Genomic DNA, 21,893 nt, shown 5'->3' on the forward strand with positions numbered 1-21,893 from the left:
TTTTAGCTACATGCTACAGTTTTTGTTGCAGTTCTAGCTACATGTTACAGTTTTTGTTGCGGTTCTAGCTACATGCTACAGTTTTTGTTGCGGTTCTAGCTACATGTTACAGGTTTGTTGCGGTTCTAGCTGAATGTTGTAGTTTTTTTCACATGACAGTTTTTGCTTCATGTTGCAGTGTTTCTCAGAGTTGTTGCCGTTCCATTTCCGTATTTCCAGGTTCTGCAGCAGTAAAGGGACAGAAGGTTAAAGAAGCGAGCTCTCCTGCTGTTCTCATAAACGTTCTCCTCGGTCTGCGTTAGCTCCTGCTCCGTGGGCCATACGGAGGATGTTTGTGTCTCTTATCAAATATTAATAGATTTTTCTGGTCCCTAAATTCAGACGGTCTATTTTTGCCGCCCTTTCACTGTGCACCTTTGAAGCAGAACACAAATGGCTTCTTTTCTTCAGGATGCTGTTATATTTGTACTTTAAGTGGGTCACAGTGTTTCTGTCAGCAGCTCTGTCATTCTTAGTCTTATTTTCTGCCTCCATCTGAGTCTTTGCCTCATTTCTCCTCAAGTTTGATCTGCCCCCCCCCCTCACTATCCCTCCTGTTTAAATGTTCAAAGCTGAGCTCCTCTGTGTCTGATGCAAACTGTAGAAACTGGCTGATTCAGCTTTAGGCTTGAGGAGATCAGGATGAAGTTAGCTTGATAAAATCTGAGTGTTGGAGCTGAGAATCTGAACCGTCCTTTGATTTGGAGCTACCATGTCCCAACAGTGCAGTTATTTTTGACAAAAACTGTTTTCTTTAGTGTTAATTAAATTCTTCTGACGTTTTCGACCATTTTTTAAACTTTTACCTTTTAAATTCCATTAATTCTGTGATTTTGGAGCATTTTTACATCCTGATGTTCGACAGGAAATGAGAAGTTTTTTAGATTGGTGAAAAAACTAGAACGTGTTGCAGAACAAAATGATCTAATGTTCCTCTTTAGCAGTAAAATGTGTGAAAATCATCATTTATCTTAAGGATCTTAAGGTACTTACCTGGACGTGTCCTGGAAATCAGTCGGGAATCCTGGAGAAAATGATGCTAAACACATATTTATTCACACAGTCATCAAGAAGAAATTAAAGATTTTCTTTTATTTTTGTAACTTTGGATATTTTTGTGATTAAAAAAGTACAATGCTGATGTTGTGATGGTTTATTGTTTGTCCTCTGAAACCTAAAAACATGAACCTTCCAGTTTATGCAGCACATTTAGTTACTGAGAAATAGTGCTGGGTGATCTGGGTAAAATTGAACATCATGATATCAATTATTTTATATCACAATAAAATATATTCTCTGTTATTCTCTGAAAGAAATGTCATTACTTACTTTTCTCTGACTTTATTTTTCAATTAACATGTAACTGAATTGTCACAAATGAGAAATATTTTTTTAAGTGCACAACAGTTTCAGGTTTCTCAGTAGCAAATTTTAGCATAAAAGTTTAGCAGTAAAAGTAAACAAATAAAAACAATAGAAGATAAAGACAGACAGTCCCATGATATGTATCGTCATGTCGTCCAGCACTATTGATAAAAGCTCTTTTATTTGAAATACGAACATGCATTTCTGTGTTTGATAAGAAATAACACATTTGGAGTTTTAGTACTCCAAAAAGTCTTAAAAAGTTAAAGTATTCCATCAAAAATCTTAAGTTTCTCCCTTTTTGTTCTTGTTTTTCTCAAAATAAGTTTGAAACTTTCTATAGGATTTTAATTTTTTTTTAATAAAATGTGTTTTTCAGTCTTAGCTCCAATCGTGAAGTAAAATCTAAAGATGTATTATGATTTAACAGTCTTGAAAAATGTATATGTATGTAGTTTTCACCCCTAACGCTGCCGACCTAGTTTCTGCTCTCTTTTGTGGTCGTAGGAGCCCCAGATTTCACGGTGGAATCATGAATTTTAATGTTGCATGAAAGCTCTGACGGCAGGTTGGAGAATGACTCACAGACTGAGTCAGGTAAAAGACAAACATCCCTGTTTCTTCATGTTTGGAGCCGAAACATCTTGAGGAAAACAGGAGCGTATGCTGTTAGCTGTCTGTGCTGCATATGAATGCTCTAAATCACATGTGTCAAAGTCACGGCCCGGGGGCCGGATCTGGCCCTCGGGTAATTCTATCCGGCCCTCCAGATCATTTTATTTTATTGTCATTTATGACCCGATGTTATCTTATGCTCATTTCTAACTAGTTTAATTTTGACAAAATATATTTTTATATTTTTATTTTAGTTTTTTAGGCTGTTTTGGAGTTACGCTAATATTTCAGCTACATGCTAGCTGTTTTGGCTAATTTAGGTTTTTTTTTTATTTTTTAGGCTGTTATGGAGTTAGGCTAATATTTTACACGCTAACTGTTTTGGCTAATTTAGGCGTTTTAAAAAAAATTAGGCTATTTTGGAGTTTAGCTATTTTTTTCAGCTACATGCTAGCTGTTTTGGCTAATTTTCGCTTTTTTTTTTTGTGTTTTTAGCCTGTTTTAAAGTTAGGCTATTGTTTTGCATGCTCTCTTTGGCTAAGTTTGGCTTTTATCAGGTTTTTATGCAATTTTGAAGTTTGGCTAATATTTGAGCTACATGCTAGCTGTTTTGGCTAATTTAGGCCTTTAAAAAAAATTAGGCTATTTTGGAGTTTAGCTATTTTTTTTTCAGCTACATGCTAGCTGTTTTGGCCAATTTAGACTTTTTGTTTTGTTTTTTTAAGCTGTTTTAAAGTTAGACTAATATTTGAGCTACATGCTATCTCTTTTGGCTAATTTGGGCTTTTTCAGTTTCTATGCAATTTTGAGGTTTAGCTAATATTTCAGCTACATGCTAGCTGTTTTGGCTAATTTAGTGTTTTTTCTTTATTTTTTATGCTATTTTAGAGTGTAGTTAATATTTTACACGCTAACTATTTTGGCTAATTTAGGCTTTTTTCAGGTTTTTAGGATATTTTGAAGTTTAGCATTTTTTTTAGCTACATGCTAGCTGTTTTGGCTAACCTACATTTTTTTTCTTTTAACTTTTTAGGCTAATTTGTAATTTAGATAACATTTTAGTGGCTATCAGCTTCAGTGTTTTCAGCGATTAGCTTTAGCAATTTCAGCTACCAGCTTCTGAATTTTTAGCTATCAATTTCAGCATCTTCAGCTGTCAGCACTAGCATCTTTAGCTGGCAGATTCAGCTTACAGCATTCACACTAGCATTATTGCATGTAATGCTATATATCTAGTTCATAATTATGTTAAAATTCACAGTTTTGAATTTTTAGTTTTGGTGTTTATTCTGTTCTAAGGTGTGTTTTGGATTTTGACCCCCTGTGTGATGGAGTTTGACACCCCAGCTCTAATCAATATTTCACTTTCATTTGTTGAAAAAAAATCTTCTTTAAAACCAGTTTTACTCCAAGAAAAAGAGTTTGGATGAGTCTAAAAGCCTTCATAAATGAGTTTTTTTTCTGATGGATCTGGCTTTTCCTGGAGGCTTTTGTCCAAAACATCTTGGCCTGAAGCCCCGCCCCTTATGCTCCATCTCATTCTGATTAGTCCTTGACTGATAGAGATGTCTTCAGTCCTCAGGAAGTGGATTGAGTTTCCATTCAGTCTTTGCTCAACTTTACTTAAAACTGTTGTGATGCGTTCAAGGACGTTCGTCTCCACATGTTTTTGCTGACATAAACATGTGGGGTAAAAACGACAGAAACGGGACCCCTCCTCCCTTTTTCGAGTCATTCCCTGTCCACTTCCAGAGTCTGATTTGCCATTTGGCTCCAAGCTGCTGTGAAATCAGGCCGACAGCTGCTGCGCCCAGAACTGAAATGGCATTTTGCAGAGATCCTGTTGGGTTCTGGTGCCAGGCCTCCTCTCCAGAACCCCAACAGCTTCTTCTGGCATGGCTGGGCGGGTGGGGTGTTGGAGTGACATCACTCACATCCTTCCTGTCCTTTTTCTTCTTCTGCTAAACGGCCCCCAAGCAGGCGAAAGGACATGACTCCCATCACTGCTGCCAGCAGCAGTTTGCATAGTTTCTGTTGCCGTTTCACACTTTTAGCTCTCAGTTTTTCATTTTTCAAAATTCAAACGAACATATTTTAGTGTTTCTGAACCATAATACTGTTATATATTATTCCGAGTCTGCAGAATGTTGCATTTGTGCACATTTTGAAGCCCTGATGACCATAAAATGGAGAATTGAAGCTCAAAAAATGAGCAAAAACAGTAAAATAAAATGTGAAAACAGCAATCATATTGGCATTTTTAATTGTTAAAGATTACTTAGTCAGTTAAAAAGGCATCTAATCAATAAATATTTTTACCTTTTGTCCATTAGTTGTGATTATTTGGGTTAGAATTATTTAAGTTTTTGCCAAACTTGGATTTTGCAACTAAACAGTGAAATTTAATAAATACTCCTAGAAAAAATACTGTATTTTCTTTTAAAACAAAAGTTTAAATGTTTTTTAAATGATGTATTTCTTAAACTTGTATAAAACATGTTAAAAAAGGATTTGATGCTATTTTACATTAAGACAATAAGTGATTAGTTTTAGGGTTTAAATTGTTCTGCTTTGTTGCAAATGAAATTACAAATAAAACTTTTTTTTTAAATGGAACAAAATAATTGCTCAATTAGGTAAGTTTATATATTAAACAATTTTTACAAGTTTAAATGTCATAATAGTTGATTATTTAGGTGAATTGTTGATATATTTCTGCATGAACTTCTACTATGATTTAACTTTAATAAGGTGAAAATCGTTCTCCAAAAACGTCGTCATTGAACAAATAATTATTTAAGAAATGCTTAAATTTACGTGTTAGCTTATCGTACAACAACGAGGGCTGTGTCGGTATAATCGATCAAAAGGTTAATAGATCAATAATCGATCCATAAAAGAAGAGATTAATCTAAGGAATAAAGCTAAAGTCTGCTAGCTTGATGCTAACGTAGAATGGGATTTCCTATAGGAAGGCTAATGCTAACGTAGAATGGGATTTCCCATAGGACGGCTAATGCTAACACTCGGTTGACCTAAACATACATTGCTGACTAAATGAACATCTTTATAAAGTCTTTTAAGGAAATATTTTCTAAATTAACCATTTGTGGTCTAAAGCACCGTTTATTTTTTTTTTTAATTCTTTCTTTTTCTTCTGGAATAAGTTGTAATGCTATAGCGTGATCGCCACCTAGTGGCCAGACTGAAACGCCGCCCTGGAGAGACAGAACAATTCTCCCTTTGAGAATCCATGTAACACTGTATTATATTAATAATCTCATTATTTCACTGATATATTTACAGTATGTGAACTGTGTCAGATTAATATAAATATCTTCAAAACATATAAAGATTATTTATGTATTTCTAAACAAATGTGTCTAAATGTGTAAACTCTAAATTTAATCGAATTGAATTAAGAAGATCAAAAGAATTTTTAAAAATTGAAACCGAATCGATTCTGGAAATTATCTCCAATCTTCAGTCCTACCAACAATAACACATAACTATGCTAATTATAATTAATCGTTAGTTAATTAATAATCAATCAGTAGCTAATATATAACCAAAATATATGAGTTTATTATTTTCCTTATCAGTTGTTTGTCAATAAACTGTTTTTAAGATCAGAGAACATTAGTCAGCTTTGAACAACTTGAACTGCAGATTAAATATTATGAAAAAAAATGAGAATTAACGAGAAAATGTAAAAAATAAAAATATTGGAGCAAGAAATGTTATTCTAATCAATAGAATGAGTGACAGATGTTTATCTCTCTACAGAAGTCTTGCTAGGTACTTCCTGTTTGGAATGCTGGAGGGAGGAGTCACTCTGTCCAGTTCTCTATATACAGTCAATGGTTTTGTTTGAGTTACCTTCAGTAAATTCGTCTAATTTCGTTTTGCTGGAGGTTCTGTTTTCTGCCTTTTCTCTTGAGCTTTTGTTAATCTTTAATGTTTAAACATCTTTAAGTGAGTTTGTGAATCGAGTTTATTAGCAGTAAATCAAACGGATGGAGGCGAGCTCGGCGGGGCACTTCCTCGTTTCCTGCCTCCTCTCTCGTGATGCCTTTACCGCGCATGTCAGGGAGTCATGTGTCGGGGCTATTTATAGGAACTGTTGCTGTTAAGAAAAAAAAAACACATCTCTACCCCCCTGAAACAAAGAAAAGCCTTCCTCCGTCTCTGCTCTCCTCCCGTTCCTCTGACCAGCCCTGTTATCACCTCGTCATCTGTCCGCCCCGGCTTTTGTTCACATCCACTTAGCAGAGATGCATGATTCATGTCAGCCTCGAGAGGAGCTGGTGGGGGGGGCGCCGTGCTGTGCATCTCAAGTCAGTTTCAGATTATTTTCTGCTCGTTTTGAGGTTTGAATTTGTCGTTTGGGATCAAAACAGCGACATTTTGTTGAGCTTTTGCATGTAAATCCGACTTCATTTCTAATAAAGGATCCAAACCAGAGCTGTGCTCGACTCGGCTCCTTCGACGATCGCTCACGGCTTCAGGAGCTCTTTAGGAGGGAACACGAACGAGGGTTTGTCGTCATCGATTCTGCATCGATGCACCTCAAAGTCTCACTCTAATGATGAGTCTATGCTCTTGTAGTTATGATGGTTTTAGCCAAAATCTAGAAACTTTTCTAGGACATAGTTTCTGCAGAGCGGCAGGAGTTCATTAGAAATTCACCTCTGAACTGTGGGCGGGACCGAGTAAACTCATTTCCTACACTCTCTCCAGCTAGACAGTTTTTAGCCAAAATAAGAGTGTTTGTCATTTCTGTAAAAGATATTTTCTGCAGAGCGGGACGGTTAGCATGGAGGTTAGCCTGTGCTAATTTTCCCATCAGGCCTTCGTTTACACTCCCTCTACCTAGCTAAATAGTGCCTCACAAGCGCAAGCTAACGTTAGCTCAGAGAAATATCACAGCTATGCAGCTCAGATCCAGATTCCAGCTCTGTGACCTAGTGGTAGAGTGTCCGCCGTGAGTTCAAATCCCGGCCGAGTCATACCAAAGACTCTAAAAATGGGACCGAGTGCCTCCCTGCTTGACATTAAGGGATTGGATGGGGGGGGGGGTTAACCACCAAATGGTTAGCTAGCTTACAGCCCCTCACAACCCCAACCCAACATTAGCAGTGCAACAGAAACAGCGACCAATATCCGAGCTATCCAGTTGTACAGTTTAGATCCAGATTCCAGCTCAGACGAGAAAAACAAAGAGCCGTAGCTCCCGCCGTGTGTGGGAGGAGCTTCAGTCGAAGACGTTTCTCGCAGATCGGATTTTGAAGAGCCGGATAAAAGCATCGGTACACGTCTCCGTGTCTGGATTTATTCAACAAGTAATTCTATCCGGCCCTCCAGATCATTTTATTTTATTATTATTAATGACCCGATGTTATCTTGTGCTCATTTCTAACTTGTATAATTTTGACAAAATATATTTTTATGGAGAGCAAAATATTGAAAGTTATTTAAGATTTATTCTGGAATAATATTCCTGTCTTTTTATTATTCATAATTATGTTAAAAAGTTACAGTTTTAAAGTTTGCAAAATTAGCTTTCTGTTATCTTTTTTGGACTATTTTGGCATTTACTACGATTTTTTAGGCTACGTTGTTTAGGTTTTTTATTCTAAGTTAGCATTCAGCTAATATTTTAGCAGGCTATCAGCTTCAGCATTTTCAACTATCAGCTTCAGCGTTTTCAGCTATCAACTTCAGCGTTTTCAGCTATCAACTTCAGCATTTTCAACTATCAACTTCAGCATTTTCAACTATCAGCTTCAGCGTTTTCAGCTATCAACTTCAGCATTTTCAGCTATCAACTTCAGCGTTTTCAACTATCAGCTTCAGTGTTTTCAGCTATACACTTTAGCATTTTCAGCTATTAACTTCAGCGTTTTCAGTTATCAGCTTCAGCATTTTCACCTATCAGCTTCAGTGTTTTCAGCTATACACTTTAGCATTTTCAGCTATTAACTTCAGCGTTTTCAGTTATCAGCTTCAGCATTTTCACCTATCAGCTTCAGTGTTTTCAGCTATACACTTTAGCATTTTCAGCTATTAACTTCAGCGTTTTCAGTTATCAGCTTCAGCATTTTCACCTATCAGCTTCAGTGTTTTCAGCTATACACTTTAGCATTTTCAGCTATTAACTTCAGCGTTTTCAGTTATCAGCTTCAGCATTTTCACCTATCAGCTTCAGTGTTTTCAGCTATACACTTTAGCATTTTCAGCTATTAACTTCAGCGTTTTCAGTTATCAGCTTCAGCATTTTCACCTATCAGCTTCAGTGTTTTCAGCTATACACTTTAGCATTTTCAGCTATTAACTTCAGCGTTTTCAGTTATAAAGTCAAGTTAAAGTTAAAGTCCCACTATTTGTCACGCACCTAGGTGTGTGAAATTTGTTCTCCGCATTTGACCCATCCCCTGGGGGAGCGGTGAGCTGCAGACACAGCCGCGCTCGGGAACCATTTGGTGGTTTAACCCCCCAGTCCAACTCCTTAGTGCTGAGTGCCAAGCAGGGAGGCACTGGGTCCCATTTTTAAAGTCTTTGGTATGACTCGGCCGGGATTTGAACCCACGACCTTCCAATCTCAGGACGGACACTCTACCACAAGGCCACTGAGCTGGTAGAGTTTATCTGAGCTTATCAGCTTCAGCATTTTCACCTATCAGCTTCAGCGTTTTCAGTTATCAACTTCAGCATTTTCAGCTATCAGCTTCAGCATTTTCAGTTATCAGCTTCAGCATTTTCATCTATCAGCTTCAGCATTTTCAGTTATCAGCTTCAGCATTTTCATTTATCAGCTTAAGCATTTTCAGCTATCAACTTCAGCGTTTTCAGTTATCAACTTCAGCATTTTCAGCTATCAGCTTCAGCATTTTCAGTTATCAGCTTCAGCATTTTCAGTTATCAGCTTCAGCATTTTAAGCTATCAGCTTCAGCGTTTTTAGCTATCAATTTCAGCATTTTCAGCTTTCAACTATCAGCACTAGCATCTTCAGCGGCCAAATTCAGCTTAAATCATTCACACTGTCATTATCCCAGTTAATGCTACATATCTAGTTAATAATTATGTTAAAACAATTACGGTTTTAAAGTTTTAAAAAAGTAGTTTTAGAGTGTTCAGTAAATGTTTATCCTGTTCGCCCCGTGACCTAAAGTGTGTTTTGGATTTTGGCCCCTTGAACGATTGAGTTTGACACCTCTGTCCTGTGTTCACATGCACCACCTGTGCAGGTAAATGTGACTAAATCTTCATTCTGTTGATCTTTCACAGCTGTTTCCTTCATCTTTCAGTTCTTTAAGGAGATGAATCTGCAGTTTTGACAAACGTCTGGACTTTAGCATCCGTCTGTCCTGACAGATCCTCTTCTGCTGCCTCCTATCTATTCAGAGTTAGCCGTCCCCTCTGTGCCGCCATCACCAATTATTGAGACAAGAACTGCACGTGATGCGACACCTGATACGACGAGGAAAACTGCTTTATGTAGAAAAGACGGAGCGGGACGGTAACAGAATACAAAACGTCTGCTGCTGACATGAGAGTTTGTCCTTCACGGTCCGAACCGTCAGCTTTCCTCCGTCCAACACTGAAACCGCTCCTCTGTTCTCACTCTATGATAAGGTTCCAATAATCGATTCATTATTAATAATAAAGGAGAAGTAATGGTTAATTAATGCAAGTGCTGCCACAAACGATTAATTTAGAGGTCGAGTAATCACTGATTAGTCGACTACTAAATTAATCGTTGGATGTGAAGCTTGTATCTTAACCATCTAACTAGAAACAGGATATATAGCATGAATGCTGTTAGCTGAATTTGGCCACTGAAGATGCTAATGACGATAGCTGAAGATGTTGACATGGGTAATTAAAAATGCGGAAGTTGATAGCTGAAATCACTAAAGTTAATAGCTGAAAATATTTAAGGTTGTAGCCAACTAAAATATTACTTAAAAGCCTAAAAAAAAAAACGACAAAAAAGCCTAAGTTAGCCAAAACAGCTAGCATGTAGCTGTTATATTAGCCAATTTCCAAAACGACCTAATAAACTTTTAAAAAAAGCCTAAATTAGCCAAAATATCCATCTGCAGCTGAAATATTAACTAAACTTCAAATTAGCTTAAAAAATGAAAAAAAATCTAAATTAGCCCAGATAGCTAGCATGTAGCTGACATATTAGCTAAACTCAGAAATAGCCTAAAAAAACCTCAATAAATGCCAAAATAATCCAAAATCCCATAATAACTTTGTACTTGAATACACTCTGACTCCATATAATATAAACTAAGAACTAATCAATGACTAAATTAATCGACTATTTTAATAATCGATTAATTGACTAATTGTGGCAGCCTTAATTAAAGCTAATTTTCATCTTTTATTAAGTGAAAAGACAAAAACATGACATAAAATCTTGTTTGTTTATTGTTTTTTTACTTCAAACAAACATACTAATCGATTACTTTAGACATTATTACGGTTTTATAAATATAATAATAAACATGTAGTCAATGCATTATGCAAAGCAATTACATAAGACGGATTTTATAAAAAAAAAATACACTTAAAAATGAATAACAGCAACATTTCCTTTTGTGCTTGAATTTAGCATTTATAGGACCTAAAGTATCACATTCTTATTTCAGATTTTTGAGAAGATTTGGTCTCATGTCCCCGATGAGCAGAAGAAGATGGATGGATGGATGTGGTTATAAGGATTTTTTTTTTTACTTTTTTAGAGACATTTAGTCTCTTCTTGATGCTGACTCACCTGTTTTTCTGGATTCCTGGTTTTATATTTTATTGACTTTTTAAATTTCCTACTTTTTCTGTATTTCTAACTTTTCTTGCTGTTTGATGGCAAAGTATTTGCTACTAATTCTGTGACATAAAAACCAAACCCTTAGAGCTTCTTCTGGTCATCTGCTGCCATCTTGTGGCGTTTTGGTGCATATTTTTGATCTGAAATGGTTTTTTCTCTCAGTGAAAAACCTCTCCAGACTGTAGGATGATGATCAGCAGACCTGGCAACATTTCTATAAGAAATGCATTAATCTAAAAGTCCATAAACATTAAAGAAAGCTCATAGTTTGATGTGAGGACAAGCGTTTGATGCTCCTCTCTTCTCCAGCGGTTCACCCCAACCTGAGCCAGAATGGCATCAACCATCTGATGCGTCAGGACGACATGACGTCTCACCTGGAGGAGGTGGAGGAGTCCGTGGACGCCGAGCCCGTGCTGCTGGACGACGACAGCCCGGGCTACCGGGACATCAGCCCGTCCGCGTACCATCGCCGCTCCCCGCCGCACCGCTCCGTGTCCGAGTCGGAGCTGACCCGGGTAAGAGCGCGTCCACCGACACTCGGGTCTCCAAAATGTGGAGAACTTCCACTGAAAATGTTTGTGCTGTTTTCAAACTGCAAAAATCTACAGTTTTCTGGAATAATTCTGTTGTTTCCATTTATTGCTGTTCATGAAATTACCACTGGGGGGCGCCAGAGTCTGGATAATGGTGCACCAGAACTTTAGTTTCATGTTTTATTTTAATATCGTTTCCAGCAAACTGAACACATTTAAAGTCAGAAAAATGGACGCCTGCAGTCAAAGACTGAGGGAATAAAAACAATCTTTACTTCTCTGTTTTTAGATATAAAAGTTTTTCATTTGGTTGAATACTTTCACCATTTTCTCAACCTAATGAAATCAATCTGAATCGATCTAAGCTTAATAGATCAATAATCGATCTATAAAAGCAAAGATTGATAATGCTAAAGTCTACTAGCTTGATGCTATCATATAATGGGATTTCCCATAGGACGGCTAATGCTAACATTCAGTCGACCTAAACAAACATTTGTGACTAAATGAACATCTATATACGAATTTTCTAAACTCTTTTAAGGAAATATTTTTAAAGTAACCAGTTGTGCTCTAAATCAGGAGTGTCAAACTCAATCACACACTGGGGCTAAATCCAAAACATACCTTAGATCACAGGCCGAAAAGGATAAACATTTATTGAACACTCTAAAACTACATTTTAAAAACTTTAAAACTGTAACAGTTTAACATAATAATGAACTAGATATATAGGATTACTTGCAATAATGCTAGTGTGAATGCTGGAAGCTGAATTTGACCGCTAAAGATGCTAGTGCTGATAGCTGAAGATGCTGAAATTGATAGCTAAAAATGCTGAAGCTGATAGTTGAAAACGCTGAAGCCTTTAGCCCCTAAAATAATTGCTAAATGCCAAATAGGCCTAAAGAAACAAAAAAATGAATTGATCTACAAGTGAAATATAAGATGTTAAATCATTATTATGTCACAGGATTTATGCTAAAAGAATAGAAGTTTTTCCCTCCACTTCCGTAGAACGATCCTATTGTTGAGTCCTCGTCTGGTTTGTGATAACGGATCAAAGGAGCCGTCATCAGTGGGCCAGAATAATTCCTCACTTCCCAACCAGAAATCGCCTGTGGTGAGAGGAGACAGGAGTCTTTGAAGCCGACACGTTCTGCAGGTCTCCTCCGCCTGGGATGATTAGATCTCAGTCAAAGAAAGTGGACGGACTTTAGAGTCAGACATCAACTCTGACAAATCCACTTCCTTTAGACTCTTTTATTTCTGCGTAAATGTCAGGGAAGACATCTCCTCTCAATTGGTAAATTGTTGTTGTTGTGCTGCAGAAAATTAGGAAAATATCATTTAATAGTCCACTGATTTCTGGTTTGTGTTATTTAAATGGATCAGCACCAATCAAAGCCTTTTAGACACTAGAAATGATAAAGTAAATGCTCCAAAAATGATTTTTTTCTAAAAGTTTTTACAAATCCGTATCTAATAACTAAACTAACCTTGTTATGACTGTTTGTGTTTGGATTTAATGTCCTCGTGTTTTAGGAGAAAGTCAATCCATTAAACACATTTAGGTTCTGATGCCATAAACCCAAAGAGCTCGGAACCAGAGCCAGCTCATCGATCAGTTAAATGAGTCTTTTAAAGTTTAAGGCTTTTTTTTTTTTGGTGAGTTTAAAACATTTGATGATTCAAACAAATGAAAATGTTTCCATTTAAAGACCCACTCTGATGAAAATTGTTTTTTTTTTTAAATGTTTTGTGTCTTTTTTCTGATTCTAGAGGACAAATTGTTGTGAATCAGAAGCAGATAAAAAAAAAAACAGTTGAAAAGTGCTGGGCGGAGCCACCGGCTCCCTGCTCCGCTCCCGCGGCAACAGTCCCGCCCACAACTCAGAGGTGACAGAGGTTTTTAATTCTGATTGGATCAGACATTATGAACTAGATATACAGCATAACCTGTGATAATGCTAGTGTGAATGCTGTAAGCTGAATCTGGCCGCTAAATATGCTAGAGCTGATAGCTGAAGATGCTGAAAATGATTGCTAAAAACGCTGAAGCTGATATCTGAAAACACTGAAGCTGATAGCTGAAAACGCTGAAGCTGATAGCTGAAAACGCTAAAATTGATAGCTAAAAACACTGAAGCTGATAGCTGAAAACGCTGAAGCTAATAGCTGAAAACGCTGAAATTAATAGCTAAAAAGACTGAAGCTGATAGCTGAAAACACTGAAATTGAGAGGTAAAAACACTGAAGCTGATAGTTGAAAACACTGAAATTGATAGCTAAAAACACTGAAGCTGATAGTTGAAAACACTGAAATTGATAGCTAAAAACACTGAAGCTGATAGTTGAAAACACTGAAATTGAGAGCTAAAAACACTGAAGCTGATAGCTGAAAACACTGAAATTGATAGCTAAAAACACTGAAGCTGAAGGCTAGCTGTAAACACAGAGCCTTATAGCCAGCTAAAATATTAGTTAAATGCCAAATCAGCCTAAAAAAACAAAAAAACAAACTTAGGTTAGTCAAAACAGCTGAAAAAATTTAGCTGAAAAAATAGCTAAATTTCAAAATATCCTAAAAAACTGAAAAAAAGCCAAAATTAGCCAAAACAACTAGTGTGTAAATATTAGCCTAACTCCAAAAAAACATAAAAAATGAAAAAGGAAAGCCAAAAATAGTCACAACAGCTAGCATGTAGCTGAAATATTAGCTAAACTCAAACTGCCTATAAATCTTAGTAAATAACAAAATAGTCCTTAAAAACTAGTATGATAAGAAAATAGTTAATAAAAAAGATCAGAGTGGGATTTTAATTCTGATTAGATCAATCTGGATTAGATGTGAGTCAATCTTTTAATCAATAGTCGTTAAAGCAACATGAAAGTATTCTATTAATTTTTAATATCCGATTCAGCTCTGAAGAAAAGCATCGTAAAGGAATTATGGGAAAAACTGACATAAGGCGTAAAGGTGCTGATGGGAAAGTTTCTGCAGTTCTGATCAAATCCTGATTACTTTATTAAATACACAGCATTATACTTAAATTCAGTACTTTGTGCACTCTTTAAGCGTTTACCATTTTTTCTGGGGATCCGAACTTCAAATCCCAGTGTCTTGAAAATTTCCCAGAAGTCTCTGGGAAAAGTCACCTTGAGGCGCGTTAGATTATCAAGTTTGGTTGCAATTCATTGAACAATTTGTCATTTGGGAAAAATAAATATACATTTTTTGTTGTTTATGTTTATCAGGCTTTTATTTTGGTGAATGGGAGATGTCATATTTAGCATATAAATTTAAAAAAAAGTAGTTTATGTTCGATTTGCGTTAAATCTAGGATACTGGATCATTTCGTATTACAGTCTGTTAGAGTTTAAACAGGAAATTAAGACACAATGTTTGTTTTTATTATTATTATTACTCAAATTAACGCTAATTAGTGGTTTTGTTGCCAAATAACAATTAACTTTTCTCTATATAACACCTTTTACATATAAATACATCAACTAACATCAAGCAATGTGTTTGAATTCTGTCTTAAAGTAATATTATTGGTAGACAGTATAAACCTTTCTGTCCTGTGATGCTCATCATCCGTCTAAACTTTATTCAACTTCTTCTAAGTTTAGAGTTTAGACTCTTTTTTTAAACAAAGTTCTGTAATCAGATGGACTCCAGTGGAGCTTTACATCCTCAGAGGATTATGCCCCTTAAAATATCTGATCTAATCTCAGAGATTATGTATCTATAATCCCTCTTTAGACCCACACGGTGCAGCGTCTTTAACCACATCTTTAATAACGGTCGCTGTGGATCAGAGTCCAGCCACGTGATCCGACGTCGTTAAAGATCTTTCTACTTCAAACCACAAATAAATAAATAAAGTTTGATGTCATTTAATAATCTCAGACTACATGGTTACAGTACATTTGCAGATCAGAAATACTCAACAATAAACGTATTCAGTGTAACAGAGACTGAAAATGAAGACCAGATGGATGGAATCTTAATACACATCAGAGAAAATAATCAAAGATACAATAAAGCCATAAAACATCCAAAAACAGAAACATTTATGTATTTATTTATGTTTGCCAACAGGCCAAAACTCATTGGTCACTAAAATCAACATAATCATAGAATTTTCATTTAAAATCTACCCAAAAATATAATAAAATATTCTATATAATAATCTAACTATCCACCAACGTTTGAGGTTTTTCTACATTTATAAATATATTTTCATTTTATAAATCCCCTGTTGTTTACTTCTCATGATAAAATCACCAGTAATCATTTTTTAAAGAATAAACTCTGAAGAAGTTAAAATTTATTAGCTCTTTATGTTTATTTGTTTTATTGATCCCTGAAATAATGACAATTTTAATCAATATGGTTTGCTGCCTAATTATATTTTAAATGGAAGTATTTCTAGATTGAAAAACTAGGATTCTTAGTATGGAGCCCTGTGGGACACCGTGACCGATTGACATGTCAGGAAGACTTTACATGATTAAACTAAAATCTGACTTTTATTAATAGCTTACTGAGTGTCTTTAGGAATATAAACCTTATAGTATTTGAATACGTATTTATGATTATTGTTGATAAATATACACAGACTGGTTATGTTAAGGGAATATCATAAAAGTATTTTTAGTGACGATAAGATGTCTGCAAATTGATCCTCCCAAAGGCTTTAACCAAAGCAGCCTTACATACCAGGCCTATCAATAGTTATTTTGATTCCATGTAGAAATATTAATAAAGGTTTCAAGTCCGTCTATGGATTCAGGCACTAATCCCGTCCGTGTGCGTCCTGCAGCAACGCCTTTATTGGATTCAAGTTTCCACAAATATTTGCAGCTGTGAGTTAATGTCCCGCCTCTTAGTGCCGCTTCTAATCGCCATAAAGATGTTTTATTAATTCATACAAATTGAAGGCCGTAATGAGCGTTGAGATAACTCTCTGCTTTTTAATGGAGTAAAAACGGCATCTGGATGGGCTTCAGGTTTCCAGATGCCGCCGCGCCGCGCCGTCCTGACGCGCCGCGTCCAAACATCTGCGCCGCCCCGCGGATGATTCCAACACAGACTGAGGCTTCAGCTGCTCTCCATGCAGCCGCTGCTGCTGTCGCTGCTCCTGAAGATCCATTAAGGGTCTTTATGTTGAGGTTTGTACCTGTGAGTCCTAATCACAACCTATGTTATACTATATTACATTTTTACACCATTTTATCTGTACTTATTTCAACTGATTCGATATAACAGCCAAAAAAACTCAGTCCAGAAATTTGTCAGCATTTTATTTCATTCAGTTCCAAATTTGCATATTTAATTTCAACCATAAGTTCAGCTATATTTTATTAAAATACGGAGCAGATGATACATTTCAAATGTACCTTTTTTGAAAAAAACTTATTTTAAAACACAAAAAACTCTCATTTACCATCAATCTTGTCCTGTCTGCACCATTTAATAACCACAAACTTATTAAAATAGATGTGGGAAAACTTAAACATAAAACCAACGAATAAAAATATTGATATAAAAACAGAATCTCAAGGATCCACATGTGTCACTAGGAATCAAGGAAAAGTATATTAAAATATTTATATGGAATAATTAATTTATCAGTGTTATTTTTATATATTTAATGGTTATTATATTTATTTTAAAATTCAGTGATTTTAGTTTGTGAATTGACGTTTTAATGGGTTTTTGCCTGTTGACAAACACGTATAAACAAATCATCAAATATTTACGCCTCTAAAAAATGTCGTTATTGTTATTGGAGCTAACCTTAGAATGAACTGGACCACATTTGACAAAGTCCAGGCCCGGGGGCCGGATCCGGCCCTCCTGGTAATTCTATCCGGCCCTCCAGATCGTTTAAATTTATTGTTATTAATGCCCTGATGTTATCTTCTGCTCATTTCTAACTTGTAAAATTTGACAAAATATATTTTTATGGAGAGTAAAATATTGAAAGTTATTTAAGGTTTAAGTTGATTTATACTTGAATAATATTCCTGTCTTTTTATTATTCATAATTATGTTAAAAAGTTACAGTTTAAAGTTTTAAAAATTGGTATTCTGCTATGTTGGTGGACTATTTAAGCATTTACTAAAAATTTTTTACGCTGTTTCGGAGTTTAGCTAACATTTCAGCTACATGCTAGCTATTTTGGGTAATTTAGGATTTTTTAGGCTGTTTTAAAGTTTTGTTATTTTTTCAGCTACGTGCCAACTGTTTTGACTAACCAAAGTTTTTTTTTTTTTCTTCAAGTATTTTTTAAGCTAATTTGGCATTTAGTTAGATTTTAACTGACTATCTACTTCAGCGCTTTTAGCAATCAATTTCAACATCATTAGCACTAGCATCTGCAGCAGCCAAATTCAGCTTCCAGCATTCACACTAGTGTTATCACAGGTAATGCTATATATCTAGTTCATAATTATGTTAAAAAGTTACGGTTTTAAAGTTGTAATAATTGATTTTCTGCTAGCTTTTTGGACGATTTTGGCATTTACTAAGATTTTTTTAGGATATTTTGGAGTTTAGCTAATATTTCAGCTACATGCTAGCTTTTTCAGCTAGCCAAATTTTTTTTTTGTTTGTTTTTTGGCTAATTTGGCATTTAGCTAATATTTTAGCTGGCTATTAGCTTCAGTGTTTTTAGCATCTTCTACTATCAGCACTGGCATCTTCTGTCCAAATTCATCTTCCAGCATTCACACTAGTGTTATCACAGGTAATGTTATATCTCTAGTTCATAATTATGTTAAAAAGTTATGGTTTAAAAGTTTTAATAATTGGCATTATGCTAGCTTTTTGGACTATTTTGGCATTTACTAAATATTTTTAGGCTATTTTGGAGTTTAGCTAATATTTTAGCTACATGCTAGCCTAAGTTTTCTTTTTTCTTTTTTTTTGTGGCTAATTTGGCATTTAGCTAGTATTTCAGCTGGCTAATAGCTTCAGCGTTGTGTGATTGAGTTTGACTCTCCTGATCTAGACCGTGTGGTCGTGGTAGGACGTGGTTCCGTGGCCGATTGTTTTGCCTTATAAACCGATCCTCAGTACCAGCTGCTCTTACGGGTGGATAGGGGTCGTCTACGCATAAAACGCAAAATTTTGGACTTTTACTCACGTTTGCATGGTCTTTTCATTGAAAGTGGCCACTGAAATGTGTGTTATAGCCCCCCTATTGATCAACCCCCCCTGTGCAGATGCATGTGACTGAGGCCTTAAGGAGTCAGATGTGTCTACGATAACAAATCTCTTAAGGCGGAAGTGCTCTGGTTTCATTTGTTTTACTTTTTTTTTGCACATTTCCAAAAAAAGCCTGGGTTTCAGATGAACAATGCACCCACTGAGATTTGTAATGGAGTCTGAGTTTAGCCATAGATTAAACATGAAGCATAAAACAGCCATTTACTCCCAGTTAATGGGAATAACATCCGCAGCAAATCACCACATCGCAGTCGTAATCAATATCCAGCCCAAGGTGAATATATCTTGTTTGGAGTTAATGCACCCCGCTATGCTTTATGAACCCTGCCAAATCCCAAGGTCGGGGGCTTGAAGAGGTCTTACGTACTTTCTTTGATGTGCCTGAGCAAAGTTGGCATTGCCTGTAAATCCAATTTTGAACAGAGGCTCCTTATGAAGGCTCAATAATTTATCCAGCACGCCGTGTTATTCTGTCAACCATCCGGACTCCACTCCAGCCGCGCCGCGCACTCTCAGGCTTATCACGCTCTCATCCCCATCCCTGTGTGTTAAGGATTAATTAATGGAGGGAATTTTCATCTCCTGCCAGCTCTGGCCAAGAGAAATCGAGCGAGGCAGGAAGAAAGGGGAGCTGGGGGAGCGCACGCCAAAGCTGTTAATTAGCTGTGCAGCGGAGATGATGCAGACGCGCCGCGCTCCGTTTCTCGGCCTCTCACTCAGGCAACATGACATTATTGGCAGCTGCCCCGCTCGTCTTACTTTCTGTCCTTTCTCCAGGCTGGGTTGCAGTTCCCGTCTGGGACACTAGAGGGCAGTAGGCCACAGCGGGAGCTCTTCCTGCTTCTTCGTCTTCATTTGGGGGCTCCGTCCTGTCCCGCCTGTCACCGGGAGAAATAGTGGGACACTTTTGGAATTTGTCAAAGCAAAGCGTCGTACAGACTCACCCCAGGTCACCTGCTCACACCTGAGCATCACCTCCATTTGTCCCTGACATATCAGGTTACATTAAAGAACCAAAAATGGCCTTTTCCTGATGAAATCTCAAAATCACATTTCTGAGTACACACATTGTCGTAAATCAGGAGCCATTTGAAAATAGATCGCATTTGTGACACATAAAACACGCAAGTTCCTCCCTTTGAGCTATCGGCAACAGGGAGGGGAAGAGGGGGCGGGGTTTCCCACCCACAACTTAAGATGTCAATATCTAATGAACTCCAGCCGCTCTGCAGAAACTGTCCTAGATAATTACTCAAATTTAGACAGTTGGAGGCTGACTTCACTCTCAGCCCAGATTTGAAATTTTAAAAGGGGGCGGGGCTTAAGGAGGGTATTCTGTATAATCGATAATGGAACGTGATGCAAGCCAAAGTGATCTAACGAAATAAATATCTGACAGGTGATACATATCTTGGCACAACACGCGGGTCAGCAGGACTGAAGGGGACTCGTGTCCGAGTGGTGAAAGGATGCTAGCATCATAGCTAATAAAGGCTACAGTAATAAGCTAACAATCCCGAGTGGAATGTTAATTACAAATCCCATTACCAGGATGGAGTTTGCTAGATTCAATGCCCTCTAATACCATTGACTAACTTCCAACTCCACTGGAAAGGTGTGCAAGCTAGTAGATTTTTGACAACCGAAAGAAAAATGCTAAAGCTAACACGATAACGATAAAGAATCAAAGCTGGGCGGGGCTTTTATCCTGAGCATGATGACCTGAAACTTCTGAAATGTCGTCGGACTTAAACCAGTTCGCAAAATTAAACTGTAATACCTTGTTTCAACCTGTAGGGGGCAGCACACAGGTGGTTTTAGACTATAATTTATGGAAGTCTATATTAAGTTAGGGTTGTGTTGTTAAAATCATTTAATCGATTTAAGCTTAATAGATCAAAAATTGAGCCCTAAAAGTAGAGATAAATATAGCGCTCAAAGCTAAAGTCCGCTAGCTTGATGCTAACGTACAATGTGATTTCCCATAGGACGGCTAATGCTAATGCTCGGTCGACCTAAAAAAAGTTGATTTACCGGTTGGTTACTCTTTAAACATAATGTGTGGAAGAAAACAAAGCCCAACGTTTAAAGTACAACTTTACAACAGAGTATTAGAGCTACTTTCTAAAGAACTTTTTTTTAAATTACAACTTTAAATCTCGTACATTTACAAGAAATACGTCGTAACTGCTAAATTACTAGAATTAAGTTGTATATTTATGACTCTAAAAGTCATACGCTAAAATTATGACTTTTTTCTTGTCCACTTAAGACTTTTAATCTCCCAAATTCACAAGATTTAAAGTCGTAAATTCACGAGAAAGAAAGCATAAATTCACGAGATTAAAACTCATTGATTTACGAGATTAAAAGTAATACATTTATAAGATTTCAATTCGTAAATTTGAGATTTAAACTCGTAAATTTTCAAGAAAAAATTTGTAAATTTAGAAGATTAAAAACAGAAATTTACGACTTTAAATCTCATAAATTTATTACTTTTAATCTCGTAAATCAATGAGTTTCTTCTTGTAAATTTATGAAATTAAAAATTGTATATTAACGAGATTTCAAGTCTTAAATTTACCCGAAAAAAACTCAAAATTACGCGATTACAATTCATGTATTTACTATATTAAGTCTTAAAATTCAGAGATGAAAAGTTGTAAATTTACGACTTTAAATCTAGTAAATGTACTAGATTTAAAGTCGTAAATTTATGAAAAAAAAGTGTAAATTTACAAGATTAAAACTCATAGATTTACAAGATTTAAAGTCCTAAATTTACGAGACAGAACTGTTTACAAGATTAAAAATTGTAAATTTAAGAGATGTCATTTAGTAAATTTACAAGATTAAAACCCATAGATTTATGAGATTAAAAATAATAAATTTACAAGATTTTAAGTCATAAATTTACAAAATAAACTTGTCAATTTATGAGATTTAAAGTTGTGATTTTACGAGAGAAAAACTTGTAGATTTACAGGATAAAAATTAATCGATTTACAAGATTAAAAATCGTGAATTTACTCGTAAAAGTTATGAGATTTTGGAAATTTACAAAAAAAAATTACAAAAATATATGAAAATAAAACTCACAGATTTACTAGACTAAAAGTTGTAAATTTTCGAGATTTAAAGTTGTATTTTTACGAGAAATAAACTAGTAATATTGTTGTTTTTTTTGTTTGTTTTTTGGGTTTCCCTAATAATCCATCATAAAACTTAAACTATTTGTTGCATTTTTTTACTCA

At 35.9% G+C, this 21,893-nt stretch overlaps 1 protein-coding gene across 4 annotated transcripts in view; it reads left to right on the top strand.

The window, feature by feature from the left end:
- The window catches only part of samd12 (sterile alpha motif domain containing 12), a 156,935-nt gene that overhangs the window by 13,605 nt on the left and 121,437 nt on the right, over positions 1-21,893 (top strand). For all 4 annotated transcript variants that reach the window (XM_036214368.1, XM_024298582.2, XM_024298586.2 and 1 more), the window contains exon 2: positions 11,166-11,374. In XM_036214368.1, the coding sequence (XP_036070261.1) occupies positions 11,166-11,374 (209 nt within the window). The remainder of the gene's footprint in view (positions 1-11,165; positions 11,375-21,893) is intronic.

This window comes from Oryzias melastigma, linkage group LG11, assembly GCF_002922805.2.
Source record: "Oryzias melastigma strain HK-1 linkage group LG11, ASM292280v2, whole genome shotgun sequence".
In the NCBI taxonomy this organism is placed as follows: Eukaryota; Metazoa; Chordata; class Actinopteri; order Beloniformes; family Adrianichthyidae; genus Oryzias; species Oryzias melastigma.